At 37.3% G+C, this 20,800-nt stretch overlaps 1 protein-coding gene and 1 long non-coding RNA gene across 4 annotated transcripts in view; one reads left to right on the top strand and one right to left on the bottom strand.

Annotated features, from left to right (window-relative positions):
- The window catches only part of GNAQ (G protein subunit alpha q), a 134,960-nt gene that overhangs the window by 22,532 nt on the left and 91,628 nt on the right, over positions 1 to 20,800 (bottom strand). For all 3 annotated transcript variants that reach the window (XM_017806178.1, XM_017806179.1, XM_017806180.1), the window contains exons 4-5: positions 9,423 to 9,551; positions 8,363 to 8,492 (exon numbers count right to left, since the gene is read on the bottom strand). In XM_017806178.1, coding sequence (XP_017661667.1) covers positions 8,363 to 8,492; positions 9,423 to 9,551 — 259 coding nt within the window. The remainder of the gene's footprint in view (positions 1 to 8,362; positions 8,493 to 9,422; positions 9,552 to 20,800) is intronic.
- Positions 849 to 17,044, top strand: LOC108493140. The gene is made up of 4 exons (XR_001873375.1): positions 849 to 859; positions 6,732 to 6,737; positions 15,159 to 15,164; positions 16,973 to 17,044. It is a non-coding gene; the product is annotated as an uncharacterized LOC108493140 (long non-coding RNA).

Here is a 20,800-nt window from a genome sequence, read left to right on the forward strand (position 1 = left end):
AGGTCATTTGAGGATTTTCATTCTAACTAGGAGTTCATATTACCCCTCTACCCTATGCTCAATTGTTCTGGATTGCTGGTTGTCAATGAAAAATCAGCCAAATGAAGTATTACATTTATTCACAATGTAGAAAAAGAGAAGTGCTCTGATCTCAGAATTGTTTTCTTTCAAACTTCATGCTAAGCCATATATGACTATGTGAATAAGGAACACAAAGTGCTGGAAGACAAGTGGGAGCATGCCCAGAGGTGAACAGCAAGATAGTTTTGATGAAAAAATGAAATATGTTGTTTAGATAATTGCCTCCGTAAAGAGCAGAAGTATTCTGAACTCTGTGGCATCATCTCATTTCTTATTTTTGTCCCACATCAAAAAAAAGTGTGACTGGAACATTGTACCAATTTGTCATCCATTAGCAGATATCACAGATGAACATTACTCATTCTGCAGATGTATTTTTGCTCAGATTCAAAATGTAAGCATGTATGCCTGCATCTATGTACCTGTATACATACAAATGAGTTAGTAAAGACACCTATCCTGGGTTTCACGTAATTATTTTAATGTAATTTTAATGAATTAGACTTTAACTGGAATATTTTTTAACGAACCAAGCAACATTGATCCCTTCTACTTGGGACAACGTAAGAATAACAAAATTTTCCATCAATCAAAATAACAGTGCCATTATTCAGTTACTTGAAGCACAAAAACATTGCAGAAAACAACCCTACAAAGTTCTTTCAGTTTCAATTTGCAGCTGTGGATGAGATACTGAAGCCCTAATTTTCTTAATATCCTGTTTTGCCTTCATACAAGTGTTATTTCTGATAAAATACTTCTGATAAAGTTCTTCAGTGTAAATTAAGTACTGCAATGGTAACTACATTAATGAACATATCCACTGTCAAATAAAGTAGGGTTCCTTAGGGTATTAAAGAAGCTATGGCAAAACCTTATGGCATGACTACAAAGATGGTACCTGAAGAAACAAAGAAACAAAATCTTCTTTCACATGTCAAACTATAGCTTTTCTAGAATCAAAGAAGTTATGTTAGAATGGACCTGTGGAACTGGTGTAACTCCTTGCTCCCAGCAGGAAAATCTTTGTCATGAGATTAGGTTACTCATGGCTGTATCCAGTCAAGCTTTGAACATCTCTTTCCAGGATGGATATCCTACCACCCTAAACCAACAATTCTGCTTCACTTACTCCTTTGTAGACACATCATCTTTCTGCCCTCATATTTATGAACACACCAAGTCAAACACAGTTTTACTGTAGGCCACTGTATTTTCAAACTATTAGGATGCTAGACTGCCTTGATGATCCCCTGTTGGAAATATTTTGGACATAGCATTTTTAAGAACAACTTACAACGCTCCACACTGCTTCCCCAAGGGACTCTACCAGTCAGATGACCCTTTTCCCCTTCATCTCTTTTGTTCCACTTGTCTGAGTACCCCCTTGAATTAACTAAAGATTTGTGCAATGCCTATTGGAAATGTTGCACGAGTCCTTTCCAGATCTATGGGTTCTATTCACATCTCAAATCACAAATGTTATGCTTTCCTACTTTTAGTGCCATGCAAACACTTGGTACTGGTAAATGAAGCTGTTATTCTATATTTCAGAAACTTGGAAGACTTGATGGGGATCACAGCTGCACATTGCTCCTAAGTAACAACCACTGCTTTAGAAGTCTGTAAACTCAGGATAAAAAGCTGCAAAACTATGGGATGCTGAATACAGAATGAGAGGGCATCAAGTTACAGCAGCAGAATTCTGAACAATGCAAGCAGCAGTCTTTGCACAAACCTGGCTGCTACACCACTGTACGTCATACTGCAGCAATGGAGCAGGTTTAGACAAGTTTCTGGGGAACTCCTTCTGTTCAGGACGAAGAGAATGGCGCCACATGCAAAAGTTTTTGTTGGAATATTTCAAAAGTGACTCACCAAGAATGGAACAAAAAAGATTCAATCTGGTTATCATACCAGATTAGGTGATGCAGGTCCTTAAAGCAGACAAACCATTTGGTTCTATGTCGTAAGGAAATGAAAGCCAGTCGACAGATCAACACAAAGAAAAACCAAGAGGATGGGGAAATTATCTTTATGGTATCATTATTTTTAATGTCCATTGAGCCATATGGCACTTGTCAAGCTCACAGAAAAAAAGAGATCCTAGAAAACAGCTTAATATGTGTGGAAAGAGGAGAAACAGGAAGTAATGGCAATATAAGACACAGTTTGAAGGCAGAGAATGACAGAATCGTTTAGACTGAAAAAGTCCTTTAAGATTACGTGACTAAGATTTCTTAAGCCAAGGAATCAATTTTTCTATTACTTTAAAAACTCAGAATTCTTAAGCTATTCTTGCCTGCTTCATACACGACAAACCTTTTCAGCAAGAACTACAATCTGGGATCAAACCTATAAGTACATGAATTATAAGGAGGTTTTACTTTCTATAAAACTTTGATGTGAACTGGATCACAGTTCTGATGATTAAAGGCAATGGAAGGAAATACTGTTTTAAGAGAAATTCTGTTACATATTATTATATTAAAACTAACAATTTTGACTGTAGCTAAATCAAATTTAATTTATGAAGACATAGTAAAAGCTTAAAAAAAGGCTTTAAAACATAAGCTGTCTTTTAAAAAGTGCAGAACTCAACAACAATCTCTTCTTACCAAGGAGGCTCATAATTTACCCTCCAATCCTGTTAGAACTTCCCATTTTACAATTTTTTTTTTAAACAAAATGTATCGGCTCTGACCAGAACAATCTAAACTGTCGTTTTCCCCCAATATATTCTGTGCAATGGATGTTCAAAATACTCATACTGATTTACTTCTACAAATTATCTTCTAGTAATGCATTCTTAATGCTGTCCAATGCCTCTGTTGCTTTGCAACCTCTCACAATAGGAAAGATAGTATGTGTTTTTTGATAGTTTGGAAAATTTCTAATTTTCACTAGGCCTATTAATCCATTAATTTAGCTGAACTGAGGAAACTGTATCCTCTCTTTTCTGGTTTTGCTCTGAGAACAGTAGTGAAAAAAACCACGCCTACATAATCACCAAAGAGTTATCTGAAATGTTATATACCTTAAGACTTCTAGTGTGCTAATGTGGAAGAAAAATATGCTCCAGCTTCAATAAATATTTTGCTATTTTCAAGTACTTAAAAAGCCGCGCAAAGAGTTTCTTTTTTCTGAAACTCTATTTTCCAGGTATATTATTATGTCTCTAGTTCCTCCATAATTACAAGTGGTTAGTGGTTCTCTTACAAAGCTGGAACTCATTTTTGCATTTATTGCACTGAGACCCTGAGATTTTATATGTTGAGAGGACCTACCCATGATACGCATGTAAATGCATGTCCTGTAATATCTATTAATATACTTAATCTAGAATGAATCCTTTATTTAAGAAAATAAGTTGATTTTCAACATGGGTAAAGTTCTAAACTGTGCTTTTTAATAAAACCATACATTTCTCCAAATCTGCTGTCATAATTCAGAACTAAAGCATGACCTACAGGATATAATATATCATAAATCAATGTACCAGAAAGATGACTCCCTAATTTATTTCACCTCTAATTCCACTGGAGTTTTCTGAAAAACTGAAAAGATGAAACAACTGATAATTTAATTTACAACATGTTCTCCTTTGTCACATCATATCAGACTGATGTAATATTTATTTAATTTACAGTACTATTAAGGTAATTAGTATATTATGTCCTCTGGCTCAAATTTTGTCCTCATTTTCACCAATGAACCTAGAAAGACTTTCTATTTTATTAAGGGCAGAATGCAGAACAGCTTCATGTATGTTAGAAGAAAGAAGCACTTCATGACTGTACATCAACTGAAATTTCACAGGATTTGTTTAAATATACCATCCTTATCGATTCTTCCCATTTTGTACTTATGCACCAAAATAAAGTTATGTACTATCTAGACACATACTTATGAGAGATGGCATTGTTTCTGAGTATCACCTTTTAGAGAAATTAGTTAAAACACAGTCGGACAGCCATATGTGCTTTTCTTCAGGACTGAAGCTCTCAACTCTTTAGTTGTAGATCTTTGTCTTGGGAGTACAGTTTCATTAATGTGTCATTTAAAAGTCATCCTACACAGGTCTCTGAATAACAGGCAATCTGAACACTTATTTTGCTTTTTATGTATGATGTCCCCTTACACAGTAGTTATAATATATTCCTCAGAACTTTTAATTCTTAACTCCTCCAAAGGCATGAAGACAGAAACAGTTCCCAGCTCCACCTCACACATATCCAGTGAGTAAAAGCCCTGGAGAGACACTAACAAATCCTCTCAACTCAGCAGAAGCTCATCTGATTTATAATCCAAATGTATTTCTCTTGAATAAGGTAAACAAGGGAAGAAATAGATTTACAACTAAGCATCCACCAGGCACTACATTTTGAAATACAAATCTTCAGGGGTCTAAACCGATTTCATAGTGAGAAAGGGTCATATAATCATAGATGCACCAAATGGTAAATAGTAATTGCTACAGATTCATATTTAGTCATGAAAATGAGTCTAATGAAAAACTGTATTAACTAAAAAGAACACCACAAATTATTAAAAATTACAGTTTTCTTTGTAAAAATGTACTACAAGGGAAGAGACTTCAGGCAATAACACGCAGTGAACAAATTAGAAAAAGAAAGTAGGCCATCTTACAAAAATCATAGCTTAGTCAGGTCATGAAAGCAATGCAAAGGAAATAGCAGAACACTGTAAATTGTCAAGTCGGATCTTTTAATTTCAGTACAAGGCACACAGATCAAAGAAGGATTAGATTCCATTCTAGAATGAAAATGATGGCATATATATGAAGAAAGTAGGGCATTTACACACACTCCCTCACTTTTGTGCTAAAATTTCAATTCTGCTTCACGATTTAAAGCTAGGTGCAAAAAGTATCTCTTGAGTTGGTTACCAAAGTCTCCAAGTTAAATCACTGTCTTCCCTTATGAGGTTGTCACTCTGTAGTGAAGAACAAAAACATTTTTCTGGGATAAATTTCTTAATTCAAGGTGTCAACTAACACCTTTAAAATCTTTTCCCACATTTCTGCCACACTCACATTCAGAAAAACTATGTTTTGCTTTATGCAGAGTAAATAAACCCATTTTTCCATTTATTCTGGCACTGCAATGGTTAGAGATAAAGGGAAGAGAAAAGGAAAGGAAGAAAGCAGTGCCTGGGCATACCAACAAAATCTAGACAGACAGGTTACAGTTTGCTGAAAGCCAAAACTTAAGCTGTCCAGATTGGTGTTTAGCTCTGACACTGTCTGGATCATTCCCAGAGCTAGAGTAACACAGACCTAAGGGTGATGGAAAGTCTACTAGACTATGTATGTATGACTTGAAAACAAAAATTGGTCATGATTAAAGTCATGAATATATTTTAAACTAAAAAGGTTCTGAAGTTTTCCACTAATGCTAATAAGAAACTCAAATAGTTTAGCAGCGAGGTGGAAGAACCATCTGCAAGAAGGTTTTGACCTCCATAAAGTATTTTGAAAGTGAAAAATCTGAAAAATCAAACCAGCTTTATGAGTAAAGTCGTCTTTTTCATGATAGCTGAAAAGTAGTTACAGAAAAGCTACCACAATTTTAGGCATCCCTTCAGTCATTGAAGAGCCCAAAGCACAATCTTCAGTCAGATGTTCTATTCAGATCACAACACTTGAACCCTTTTAGCTTATGAGAACACAGAGCAAACTGGTATACGCCAAATGACTCAGCCTAGGAAGATAATGCTCTGTCTTCTACAGCAGGGATGCTCTAAGTCATGATCTACACACTGAAGTTACCTGACAAACTAGAGAAAGTGCCAAGCAAGCCACCTAACTAGAACAGAATACAGCTAATAGGGTGTCATGGGTTTAACCTGTGGCTGGGTTTTAGTAGTGGGGGGGCTATAGGGTGGCTTCTGTTAGAAGCTACTAGAAGCTTTCACTGTCCTAGGAAAAGCCAAGGGTAGCCAGTTCCAGGAGGGATTTCCTGCTGCTGGCCAAGGCTGAGCCAATGAGATGCGCTTCTGTGATAACATATTTAAGAACAGAGGAAGAGAAGGTTGTGGTGCAGAAGAAATTCCAGTCCAGGAGAACAAGCAGTCACCAAGCTCGGTGCAGCTGGAGGCGGGGGATGGGATGGAGTGGGGGGCCTCTCCCCTCCCCCAGAAACAGGGCAAAGACTTAAAGCTGAAGCCCCTGCAGCCCACAAAGAACCACTGGAGTGCAGAAACCCTCCTGCAGCCTATGGAGGAGTCCATGCTGGAGCAGGAAGATACATGAAGGAGGCTGTGACCTCCTGAGGGAGGCCCAAATGGATCGAAGTCCTGCTGGAGACCTGTGGCCCACGAAGGAGTTTTTTCTGGGTAGGACTTGTGGCCCCCGTGGGAGACCCACATTGGTACAGCTCAACCCATGAAGGACTGCACCCCCTTGGGGAAGTCGTCCACAGGGCGACAGATTGGAAAGAACTGTTGCCCAAGGGGTGGATGGACTCATGCTAGAGAGGTTCATCGAGGACTGTCTCCTGTGGGAGGGACCTCACGGAAGCAGAGGAAGGAGGCGGAGTTGCAGAGACCCCCCCTGTAGCCCACTGTGAAGACCATAGCAACGTAGGTGTCCCCCTGTAAACTATGGAGGACCTTCAGACTGCAAAGAGCCGACGGTAAAAAGCTGCTGCCTGAAGGATGGACTCAAACAATAACAACCCCCCCTTTCCTCATCCCCCTGCATCACTGGGGGAAGGAGGGAAGCCCTGAAAAGAAGGACGGTGGAGAGAAGGGGAAGGTGTTTTAAGACACTGTTTTATTTCTCACTCTTTAGCTCTTATTCTGTCAGTAATAAATTTAAGTTTTATCCTCACTCTGAGTTTGTTTTGCCTGTTAACACTGCCTTCTTTCAATCCTCATCTCTACTCATGAAATTCCTTTGCTGTTTTTTTCCTCTCTTCCTCTCTCCTCTGTCCAGCTGCACAGGGGAGGAGGGAGGGTAGTGGAGTGGTTTCAACAGGCCCCTGGCATCTGGCCAGGGTCAAACCACGACACAAGGAACCAGAGTCTGCTATATGACTCCCTGTGAGACAGTTCCTTTGAGAAATTCTTCCTATGAGAAAGACTATATGAAAACATAGATATAAACTGCTACAATCCAAAAGTTTGAAAGCTTATTTTTGGATAGTTACAATAGCACTTGAAAATTATTATAACTAATTTTTCTTTATGTGATTTCTAATATATTTTGCTTTGCCTTGTATAATTAAAATGCTTAATACTTGTGTGTTGACTTAGTGGCTACGGAAGACTAATGCAAACAGAAAAAGACAGAACTAGACATTTCTAGTTTGGCTTGAGATGAGCCAAGTCTGACTGAGTTATCTTTATCTCCATGTATCTAGCTGCCAAAATTACAAGAGAGGAACTCGGTGCAGATTACATCATCATTTTTCTAAATTCAGCTTTGAATGATACAGTTAATTATATAATTAATTTTTCTTTCAGAAAAAGACTATGAACGTAAAAGCTTTCAGAGCTACCAGGCTTTTTTAAAAAATGAATCCTGAAGAAAGTTCAACATACAAACATGAATGTTGAAGGACACTTGTTTTACTTTGTTATGTCAACCATTCTCTTAGACACTGTAATCAACATGTATGCAGCCACGAAGAAGATATTTTCAAATGTTTTCTTTCTTCCACCTAATTTTTGTAAGTACGTGCTAGAAGACTTGCATAGGACAGTGCCTGTGAGTAAAATTCATAAATGTTTGAAGAGTAACTTAAAATAGCCCTCAGGAAAGACAAAATAATCTGAACATTGAAAAACCTCCTTACTCTGTAAAACTGCCTGCAAAATAATGGATACTAGTGTGCTTTGCACCCTCAGCTCACCCAGTTGCTTAATTCTCTTATCTTCTGAAATAAAAATACAACATATTTCCTATGCTTTAAGTCAAAGGAATGACATTTACTACCTTAGGCTCTGTTCCAGCAAGGAATCTCTCAATTTCATCTTCATTTACACCACTTAATTATTGTGCCTCTGCTCATAACACTAACTGCACTCTCCTTCAACACAAAATAGACAGAACTCTTTGAATCCTCCATGGAGTGGATCAGCTTTGCCATATTTGAAGATTGATCCCTTCCTTCCCTTTGATCTGTATAGTGCTTCTCACACCGGTGAGTGCAAGTTGTGCATGACTGATGGTAGATGCATTTAGAAAACACCTGAGACTGGACAAGTGAACATATTTTTTCTTTAAAACTGGTGGCTTTTGCTGATGATTGCTTACCTCATTATCTGACTCCACAAGCACTTGATCATATTCACTAAGAGCTACTAGGAACATGATAGATGTGACGTTTTCAAAGCAATGTATCCATTTTCTTCTTTCTGATCGCTGACCTCCTACATCCACCATTCTGTAAAATTAACATCCACATCAACTCCATGAATACCTTAACAGATAAACACACAATCACACACATAATGACAAAATTCAAGAATTTAGTTAAGACCACAGTTTGGTTTGGTTTTCTTAATGATTTTTCCCGTTGATATTTAACAGAATCTCTTGTAAGTAGGCAGTTCATCATATTTGCTTTAAGTCTGATTTGTTTTCTGTATTTAAATTATTGTTGGGCTCAAACCCCTGAGAATTATGAGATATAAAGGTCTCATGAGCTACGACTTGGCAATTTATTCAGCTGTGTATTCAGCAGAAACAGATGTGAACAGAACAGACTTGGTGGACTGCCTTTTTCCGCCCAAATTACCAGAATCAAAATTCTCAATTTGTTAAAGCTGCCCCATTTTAAGCAAATAGAATACAATATGTACCTACTAAAATTTTTGATAGGCAAAATTAAAACTCATGTTTGCTGCAGTATATTCCCACTTCATCCCATGTCTCAGTGTAAGCACAGGTGTCTAATTTGCAATTATTTTTTAAACAACTGTACTTGCACTAAGGTAGGGTGATTTCTCTCTAAAGGAGAGCAATTTCTCTCCAGAAGTCAACTACACATGTGCTAACTTTTTATTCCATAATTTACATGAATGACAAAGACACATGATTTTATTTTCAGATTACTACTCATACTTTGATGTACATTATTGAAAAGATGAATTACAAATAGACCTAATTGTCTTTGATCCTTCTGACATGTTTAATGTCAGTTCCTTATTAAATGTGGACAATTACATGAAAATAAATTGATGTAATTCAAATTTTAAAAATACAGAATTATTGCTTTTTATGCACTTTTAATCAATATCCTATACTTGCCATTACTAACATAAAAGGAAACAAAAGAAACAAAGCAAGTACATGTTAAAACTTTTTTTTCTACCTGAAAATGACGCTTTGTAAGTCGAATGGATATTCAATGATCCCTGTTGTTGGGACTCGAACTCTGAGTACATCCTGTTGAGTTGGCAGATAGGTGGAATCTGCTATGCGGTCCAAGTCATTAAGATAGCTATAGACAGGGAGAAACAACAGGAATGCTAGACAGTGACACCATCATCCCACTGAGGAAAAGAGAAAGGAAAATTTGGGAACGGAAATGGGCTGTGGAGTAGAAAGAAGTACAACAGAAAAAAAAGAACATTATCGGCAGAAAAGAGGGGACAAACCATAAAAAATGTACTCCATCCCCACTTACATAGCTTCAACAGTAGGGTAGCATAACTATTATGGGGTTTTTTTATGCAACTTTTCTTGGCTTTCACATGTAAATTCACCAAAGTTTTCAATCACATAATTCTAGGAAGTTTAGAGACATAGTATTATACAACATGTGAGAAATATAAAATTGCATGGTCTTACTAGAATATGTAACATACATTTCTTGATATTCATGCTACAGTGTCTACACATACATCTAGGTAAACAAACATGAACCTTCCAAAGAACAGTGAACTGCTACAGACTAGATCATTACCAGTTATAAAATAACAGGAGGATAAGTGGCACTGTTTTGAGACTAAATTAAAAAAGGAAAAACCCATCCACTGTCAAATTAAAAAATTCTCCAGATCCTGTTATCAGAAGGTAGCACCACCATTTAGCGGGATCTCTGCACCAGAAGTCCTGCATTCACACCGAAACTTCTGATTAAGTTAATGGGCCTGCAGTACATGAAATACACTACAGCTGGCCAGCAAATAACCCAAAATTGCTATAAAATTAATTGTAAAGGTTCAGTAACTACAACACAAAACTCTTATGCTTATTTGTTAATGCTGAGTTTCAACCATAAAGCACCAGTGTACTGAAGTTTTAATTAACTGTCATTAAAGACATCCTGCAAAAAAGAAGTGTAACAATGTGTGTGTGATAGCCTTTTTGGGTCCAGGAGCTGGACATCTCATGAAGTCAGTGCACTAGGCACCTTATGCTCTCCCCATGGCAGACACCTGAAATAAAGACTGCCGCAGGAAATTAAGTTCTTTGGCATTTGGCTAGTTCACATCAGAAGAATGACCTAGAGTTAGCTGTTGAGAAGATAAATTAATCTAGGAATACCCTCATTCATTCTAGGGGATGAGAGCAATGGTCTTGTAATTTATTAAATGATTATGAAGTGTCACCAAGCTCTGAATACGTTCTTCTTCTCATAGTAATTTGTGAAGGTGCTTTTTTTAAATAAACCTAGAAAAGAAATAATCAGTCTTATTCCTAATGTTATGAACTACCTCTAAATGAAATAGTGAGAGGACGTTACCCTGAACAATGACAAAAATAAAACAGTTTGATTTCTACCTTACAGTAAAAATACAGATGAATTACTTTGTTAGCTCTGGAAAGGAGCCAAATTATTACTGGTTCAGTTACCAAATTTTATTATCAAATTTCTCTCACTATGATTTTATTCATGAAATATCAATCCGATCGTAAGCACTGAATGTGAGAAAGATGTATTAAACACTGTACCTCGGTAAATCAGAAGCTAGGACTCTGAAAATATTTTCTGAGAACTGACTAGTTTCTGGCAATAAGAAAAAAGTTTGAGAGTCTGAGCCCATGATCTGCCCTCAGCTTTTTTTACACAAAAAGCAGCATGAACAAGCCCATCATCAGTTTGTTAGTGGAAAAGAAAAAAAAAGTGTAAGGGAATGAGATCCACAACCACCACAGTAAGAAAGTGATGGAGACCCCAAACTAGCTTCTTACTCCCTCCCATCCCCAAAATAATTAGTTTTGTTTAGTGACTAAATTTTGGAAGGACATAAAGAAGCATTGCTACAGTGGTATTCACAAAAGCATGAGAATTTTAACTGAATAAACTGGCAGGTGGCGGCCTATTTTCACAACTGTCTCGTTGCATTCCTTTGGCAAGCTTCAGCTGTGGTCTCCAAGTTGAGCCTGGTTACTACACCTCTACATAGTGGACGTGTTACAAAGGTATCTGGTAATGCACATCTGGGTGATTTTAGAAAGGTGATAAAGCAATGGGATATTATTAAATTGTTAAATATCATCTGTGTTTCTAGAAACCATTAAACAAGCAAATGAGGTGTTTTGTTTTGTTTTGTCCTAACACAAATCACTGACATCATTAAGTTTCAGAAGCATTACTTTATCCTTAAAAATACTTACCTTTTCCTCATCCCCATTCAATTATGCTCTAGTTCTGCTCACTCAACAAATAAACTCAGGTGACAACCTTTTCATTCATTTCAGTCAAAGCACCTTACACAGCCTATACAGTCCACAGAGGAGTCCTTATGCATCCTTATGGAATCCTATTTTTTTTCCTGAATTTCTTCACTTAACAAATCAAAGGATGTTGGGCTCTCTAAGAACTGTCCTAAATGATACATTCAAACCCAGAATCAAGGAAGCAGTGTCAAAATGAGTAAGAGTATCTCACAGAAAAAAAAATTAGAAGCATGCACTAAATCCTATAAAAATAAAATCTTCATGGCAATTAGAATCTACAGACCAACAAAAGCAATTTGAAAATCATCCTGCATGTTTTTGTTTTCTAATAATGATATTTAGCCCCTGCCACTTTTCCTTCTAACTTAAAACTTAATAAACAACATAACATTTGTTAATAAACATATTATTGTATCAATTTGTTTAAATGAAAATATCCCAAATTACTTCTGAATTACACAAATTATTTCTAAATTACTTCACATATTACTTCTAAATCTTTTATTATTGCTATTTTAATGCTGTGAACATACAGCAAATAGTCAATGAAATTCTTTTTAAGTAGAAAAAATTATTTTAAGTTCTGTTTTGTGGCTTTTCTGGTTTTTCTTTTTTTTTTTTTTTTAAGTTTATTTTAACAGAGATACTTCTGCTGAAAAATGACTTGTGCTGTAATTCAGTAATGAAGTTCTGCATTGTTGTTCTGAAGCAAAGGAGTAGGTATTTTCTGCTACTGACAGTTCTGCAGACAATTACACTTCCTGTCACCCTATGACGATATATAACTTCACGTTCTGCTATCAACTTCAAGGGGATTAAACATGTTTCTGAAAATCAGACTGAAAGCTTTGCCTGCAGCAGCAACACAGAGCTCTCTTCAAGACATTCTAAAACCACTAAGAATGTCAAGTCCCTGTTAAAAATTATGTAATTTCTAAAATAAAGTAACTAATTCTAAAAAATCTATTATCTTTGGGTAGGAATATCTATCATAGGGATTGACATCAGGGTCTTTCCATTTTACCCACTGTTTTATGTTATGAAGATTTTTGATATATTGCAGAAGTTAATTTGTCTATTCAGCCAGGTGCAATCTTCCTAAAACATCAGTGGGAGCAACTCAACACATCTAAGTTCAACACATTATCACAACTTTTGTATTAACTGCAAAATGCTATACTTCTAAATCCATACTACTACACAGCCAAAACCCAAGACATTTTCTCTTCACAAAGCACAAAAATAGATTTTTGCATTGCATTAAAAGAGGTGGAGTGACAGTCTGATTATTCTGAACAACTGGTTTGTTGGGCTGACTCACTATTTCAAAATGCTGAGAGGGAATATGTAAGTGATTACAGGTGACTGCATGAAAAGAAAAGACAACTGGAACACTATTAATATTTAAAGACGTATTACCACCACACACATTTTTCACATATTCTAACTGTTCCTGCAGCAATGAAAATTTATTATTTGGCTTATCATGGTTTAAAAGTTGCTGTCACAAGAAAGACCTGTATTTTTAAACCTTCCTCATGCCAGAAGAGTTGGATATCTAACTTCTCCCCCCCACATGAAAGCTGGGGCTTAAAGAAATTCTCTGATCACCAGGGGAATGCAGCACTGTATGCATAGCCTTTAAGTACCCTACAACTTAATAAACTAACTATTTATTTTTAAATTACTTTATCAAGCAGCAACTTAAAATATCAAAAGTTCTAGCTGATGCCAACTCTTTTCTTCCTTCAACTGTGTTGGCTCCAGCCCCACCCTAGCTGCACCTCTGCCCATCCCCAGCTGCCAGCTCTTTCACTTGTACAACAGCTTGATAACACATTTATCTCAAAATTATTTGGAATACTGAAATTGTTCAAATTAATGTAGTTTATTTGATGGATATGGCCTGGGATGTGGGACGTCCATAAACTCCAGCAGGAAAGCAAGGTGGAGTTACTTCCTCCATTGTCTTACAAGGAACCAGAAGAATACTTATGAAGCCAAGGCTATGTGAAATGTGTCATGTTTCTGAATGCAGATGGGTGAGCAGTTAAAGAAAATGAAGATTCTGATTGACTCTTTTGTGTATCTGCTTATTAATAAGCTGATTCACTGTGGCTTTAAAGCACTTACCTAATGCAGCCCCTAAAGTACTGACAACTATACTGCTCACCTGGGCAAACAAATCCTATGCACACACAAAAAAAATTAAGCACACAAGAGATATTTGCAGCTTATTTTAGGGTAAGTGCCTAACTCAAAATGAATGAACAAATACTGCAATCAGCCTTTGCCATGCAACTTCAGTGCATACTAGAAATTGCTACACGCTCTTGCAAATAAACCACAAGACTTGACATATCCACAAACTCCCACAAAGAGAGAGTTGCCAACAATTGCCCAAAACCAGATTATCTCAGTTTATTAGCTTCAGAATTTAAAGCCATAATAACAATATGTGTATTGCAAATAAGTTGTCAGCCATCCTGAGGGCTTGTTGGTAACCACCAGCGTTACCATGGGGAATTCAGTTTAACTGATAGTAGCAACTATGCAAGACATTTAGTTCTCAGCTACATGGTACTCTGAGCTTATTTTTACCACCTGCTAAGAAATCTTCCTTTGATGAATCACACTGTAGCTATATTGCCTCTCACCCAAACAGTACCTACTCAGCTAAGCATTACACAAAGAAAAGAAAATAGGAAAATAAGTGGTTCTGAGTAAATTTATAATACAGACTAAGTTTCAAAAGTTAATTATATCTGAAATTAGTTTTTGTAAAAATGAATTTTAGTGGCTGCTGAGGTAATTTTCCAGGGGGTTGCTATAGTGACAGGCAGAAGGTGCATTACCAAGGTGATGAGTATATAATGAGCCACTGGCTGTGGCCCTCCTTTGACGTCAGGAGAAACTGCCAGCGTCTAGCAGCATGCTTGTGATCTGCACACTGACCAGAAGCAGAGGAAGCCTTTTGTTTCCCAGTTAGCACTAAGAAAGAATTAATTTTTTATTTTTTTTAATGAACTTTGCATCACCTATGACAAGATCCAAGCTTGCAGCCAGTTTCAGGGAAGCTGCTAGTCTATGGAGGCGCTAATGATGCCCTTGAAAGAGAGCAGGTTTCAAAGGTACTGTTTCTCCACATTTCAAAATAAACAGCAGGAGCAGAATCATGGGAGTAGATTGACTGGCTCTGTACGTTTCTACGTGTCTTTCCCATATAGAAATCAAGCAAGAAAGTGAGACTCCTAATTTTAATAAACAGACTAGAGTTGTTTTAACCAATAAAGCTCTTAAAGAAGTTAAATATGACCCCCATCATCATGAACAGGTAGCTCAATATTCAGACGTAATTAATTTCCTAGGCCTACATCACCTAATGAAGACAGATCATCAAAACTTGAATTTACTTTCAGAGATTGAGGTCTTGGAGTGCCTTCAACATGGGACAGGCATTTCAAAACACTCTCCTCCAGCCACGAGGTACTACTTACCAGCATCTTTGAACTCAGATTTTTGCAAGTAATCAGGTTATAAAGTAGCATTTTTTCAGGAATAATTCCATAAGATGAATTTCTGTAACTTTAAACTATGTTTAGTGTACAGCTGAAATAATCAGATGCAGGTAGTAAGGCATGGGCAGACAAAAGTAGAAAAGCTACACCCTTCATCCATCTGTAACTCTTGTTTCCCTTTCTGAGGTTAAAAATGAGACTAGTCTACTTACAATTACTACCTAATAAATCTTCCTAAACTCAGCAGGCAAAACTGATGTAGAAAGATGCTGAGTTAATATTCACTAGCATACTAACAAACCCTGTGCCTAGAAGAAGTCTGCCTGAAAGACCCTGTGAGCACAGGATAAGTCTCTGGGGAGCACAGTCCCTCTGAAACACACTGCTGAGGAGGAGGGATCTGCCAGGCACCACACCAGAAACACTCCATTAGAAATCTCTAAATAAAACCAAACATGTTGAGATACAGGTAATTATTGTCACTGATAAAAAGGTCAGTATAAAACCAGTAAAGATTATTAGTTATCACCCAGCCAGCCAACAATGTGACTGCTTCTTAGACTATATGGGAAGAATGAGAGTATGAGAAAGAGAGAAAGGACAAACCTCAAGAAATTCTACAAATTCTGCTGTTTGACCTAAAGTTTGATGAGTGATTTCACTGTAACCAGAGCTACAAAAGCAAGCCTTACCAGCAACATTTCATATGCAAATTCTTTCACTGCATTCAACCACAAGTAAGACAGATTTTGGTATGATAGTAACCATAAACATTTACATATTTTCAACCCTAAAGCTCTGAGGTTTAATTAAAAGGAAAAAAAAGAAGAAAAAAAGTATTTTCTGCAAAATTAGTATAGTTCATGGTTATTACCCTCTACAAAATGTGCTGTTTCATACACATACAGCAGTAGTGCAAGTGAAAATAAAAACCTAACCAAAGCCCATTATTAAGGATAATTAGGCAAGATATTCAATAATATTTGATACATCTCTGCCCTTTGGAGCCTGGCTATTCTGGAATCAGGTGGGGCTACACTCCATACTATTGTTGGGGTTTGGTGTGGTTTTGTGGGGGCGTGGGGAGAGGGTTGGAATTTTTGTTCTGCAAAACTCTGAACTGGCTGATGAGACTACCCCTAAAAAAAACAGCACTAGTTTTGACCATGTGTAGAAAAGCAAGCTTTGAAAAACATTTCTTTTTCTGCATTTTTAAAAACACATACAACTTGCTTGTCTTTCAACTGCACATATACAAAATGCTACAGTTGCTGCAGCAGGAATTTTCCTGCCTCACAATGCTGCCAGAATAACTGATAAAAGTGTCCTCTTTGCTACCAGTCAGGAGTACAAGAAAAGGAATCAATTTTCAGCGTACAAACCTAAATGTAAACAAGTACCGGCTGTGTTCTCAGAATTTTTGTAGAGGTTTGCGCTTCTGAATTGTAAGGGGGGTACTTTTGAATTAGATGATCAATGGAGCATAGAGGTGTGAGAAAGAAATCATATTAGGATGTGAAACCAGCTAGAGTATGGTACAATGTAACTTCATGGCACAAGCTAATTGTAAGGTCCATTGTGCTTTTTAGCAAATCAGCTTGAAATCTCAGAGCTGAGTTCTTCCTTGGTTTTGCTACACATTGCAAGATAGATACATCTACCCTTGAAACACAATGGTAGAGGTCATACATAGGGGTGAGAAAGATGATGATGGGAGGAAGATGATGTGGGCAGGGGTCACTCGCCCCTTGCCCTACAAGTAGGGCATGCACAGACTGTTCCCATTAGGTAATGATTAGGCGGGGTTTGGCTGCCACTCAGGCATCACCTTACACTGCGTACTGGCCCTATGTGGTGTAATGTGGAACTGATAAAAATGGGGTGTTGGGACTGCTGAGTTGAGCAATACTCATCCTACTGTGTTGCTCTGCGGGGACGCCCGCTAAGCATGGGTACCGACCAGCTGCTGCAGAGCCTGACAGCCCTGGCCTGTCTGTGTGGATAAGCAGAGTTTATTGATAGGAAGCAACCGAGAAAGCAATTTTTTTTTTTTAATATCCTTTTAGTGTCCCTTTAATTCCCCTTTTATTATTGACATAAATAAGTTGTTCACAGTATTTCCCTTTAATTTCCATTTTTACTAACCAACATCGTGTTAATAGTTATCCATTATATTGTGTTAAGATCCTTTTTTGGTATCCCTTTAATCCCCTTTTCACTAGTTAATATTGTATTAAATGCTGTTTGTAGTATTTGTTTTAATGCCACTCAATAAGGAAATTATTTTGTATCCTTTTTTAGTTTTTGACTCTCTTTGCTAAGTTTATTATTATTATTCTCGCTGTAATAAAAGATATTTTGTGTGTTTGAATATTTCTGGCACTTGTCTTTTTTCCAGACATGTATCCAAATGAACTGTTACATGAGTCTCTACACCACTGGTGAAAAATGGAGGCACATTACCAGTTTCCAGAACCATAAAGTAAACACAGTAAACCTAAGATCTTTGCAGTGAGGTAGGAAGACTTCTGCACAGGGTTCTCTTTATCCTTATTCTACCCAGATCCTATTTAGCTGCCTTACTCAACTTCCTGCATGGCTAAAAGCCAACCTCAGCGAAGGCTAAAAAAGGCAAGCCATCAATTAAAAAAATGCCTGTGCAAACTTTTCTTTTTAGGAAATGTGGTGTAAAAATTATACAGCCATTAAAAACATGTTTGGTACTGCATGAGAAAAGGATCCTGAAAGAAATACATACCCTATACAGCTTTATATAACCCCACTTCCCTTTCTGAATTTCCTGAGTTCTGCTGCATAATCTGCAGTTTTTCTATAGGAAGCAGTGCTTTGGTATGCAGTAGATTTCATGTCCCATCTTTCTTCAGACCTTCCTTTTATGTTTAAGGACTATATCTAAGGCATAAGATAGGATAAGCATGGTTCTGCTGCTAGTACTTGATCTTTGAATTTCAGACTTTCATTTTTATTGGCTGTTTCTATTTTACTTTACATCAGTAAGCCTTACTTTACATAAGTAAGGCTGTAAACTGTACATAATAAAGCAGAATCTACCACTCTGCAACAGACATTGCCACCAAGTATAGCTTTAGGACCTTCAGGTACAATTTAACAGGTGATGAAGGTAAGAAAGAATTAATGAACAGTATTAAAATGTTTATTAAATAATGATGTGCTTATGCATCTTATAAACTATGAGTATATGGTTTTCTCATCAAAAACTAGTGAATGCTACACAGATAGCTCATAGACAGTTGTTCAAAATCTGCTCTATCAGTGTCAGTTGCATAGCAGGTCCCAATTTAATACAGTATTAGTCCTTCTGAAAGGCTCATACAGACACATTATACTCTTAAGAATTCCCTACAGCTTTAGGAAATTATAAAAAGAATGACTGCTAAAGGTAATACCAGCAAATGGAGTAAATTGCCTTACTAAGAACTTAGATTCATGCACTGATCTTTCCTCTTGTGTACCCTAAATGCTACATGCAGTAACTGCACTGAAATACACCTGTGTCAGAAGTGGAACGCAGAAGCAAAATGTTACTTTCAGCTGACAGATATGAAGGTATTAATTGTTCAGCTGAACTTATGAAAATACTTAAAACTCAAATGGAATACTGCCATAGAAAAATTACTAGATGACCAAAGCCCTGCAACTGCAATGGTTTCACATAAGGTGAAACTGCTTTATGGAGCAGACATCATTAGGTTTCATCTCTTTTTCCCTGTTAACAGTCAGTGATATGCTGAAGATGTCCTCAGAATTCACACCCTTGAGTTCTTATTACATGGTGAAATACTGGAATCTGCATTTCTGTACTAACTGTCCAACTAATTCAACTCAAAGGTATACACACAGCTGTGTAACTGCAGGAACTGAATTGTTAAAGGTGATAGCAAATGCAAAAACAAAAGCCCACGAGAATGCCATGGCATGCATGAGTAATAAAGCAGTGCATTACAGAGTGGCCTATGAGATACTTACTGAAACAGCTAACACAGTGGGGTAGGAACTTGTGGGAAAATTATATTTAATTATCTGAAATGTTAGAAAACGCAGCCATGGAAGGGAAGCTAAACAGATATTCTCAGTGCTTATGTAGCAACTAGAAAGTCCTTGATTCAAGATTCACAATAGCCATATACTTCTATTTCATGGGACCAGAGAAAAATGAAGTCGAAATCTGAGCCAAGCAAGGCTCTGGGACACTTTCAAGTTCTAAATATTTCCTACATTTTGTTCATGAAGGGTAAGCCCTTAGTGTCACCTCAGGGAAAAATGGTGACAAATCTTTACAAATTCCAATTGCAACCCCAATTCTGTCTCTTTTAATGTCAACACAGAAGACTCTTGTCTCTCCTTTCTTTAGGCTTTGGAAAGCCATGATACAACCAGACTGTTGATTAGTAACCTCTTCACATTTGGGTTAAGGTCTTGACACCCTGTACAGCACATACTGAATGTTCTCATCTCACACAGCTACTGCTTAAGGCAATCCACAGTGTGTTATTATTTTACATCAGTCTCACACTGTGAACAACATCTTAAAGGGAAGGGGTTTAGTGGCAGTTAAGTGGCTAAGTCATCCTGTAATGTACATGGGAAGCAAATAACCTCTATATACCTGAAGTCCTCTTGACTTTACCAAAAAAAGTCTAAAAGTTGATTTTAAGACAACAGGATTGTCCAAGGTGTGGAGCATCCAATGGCCGGGGAAGAGAATGGAATGTATTTTTTGAGCCTATAAGAAGTTCAAATCAACTCCCATGATGCAGGAAATTTTCTTTCTTAGACACTGTCATCACCTCTTGTGGTAAACTACACATCAGATGTATTCTTCCGTAGTACTACCAGGAGGTATAAAAAGATCACAAGTGTAGCTAACAATGACAAAGCATGTCCACAGATGGCAGAAAGTGAAAGTATTATGATATACAGGACATATTAGAAACCCAGAATAGAACTTGGAAACAATAAAATAACAGAACACACAGAGGAAGCCAATGTGTAATAACAGAATCATTTAGGTTGGAAAAGATCTCAAAGATCACTTAGTCCAACCCTTGATCGATCGCAACATTGTGAGCTAGATATAGCATTAAGGGCCACGTCCAGTCGTTTCTTGATCACCTTCAGGGATGGTGACTTCATCACCTCCCTGGGCAGTCTGTTTCAATGCTTAACAACCTTTCTGCTGAAGAAATTCTTCTTGATGCCCAGACTGAGCATCTCCTGGTGGAGCTTGAGACTACATCCTCTCGTTCTGTTGCTCGTTGTCTGTGAGAACAGGCTGACTACCATCTTGCTGCAACTTACTTTCAGGTAGCTGTAGAGAACAATAAAGTCTCCCTCGAGCCTCCTTTACTCCAGGGTATACAACTCCAGCTCCCTCAGCCATTTCTCATAGGACTTATTCCCTAATTCCTTCACCAGTTTCACTGTCCTTCTCTGGACATACTCCAGCACCTGTATTGAACAGGACACACCTGTCCTGTATTGGAGGACCCAAAACTGAGCACAG

The sequence above is a fragment of the Lepidothrix coronata genome, unplaced genomic scaffold (genome assembly GCF_001604755.1).
Source record: "Lepidothrix coronata isolate B3197 unplaced genomic scaffold, Lepidothrix_coronata-1.0 Scaffold14, whole genome shotgun sequence".
In the NCBI taxonomy this organism is placed as follows: domain Eukaryota; kingdom Metazoa; phylum Chordata; class Aves; order Passeriformes; family Pipridae; genus Lepidothrix; species Lepidothrix coronata.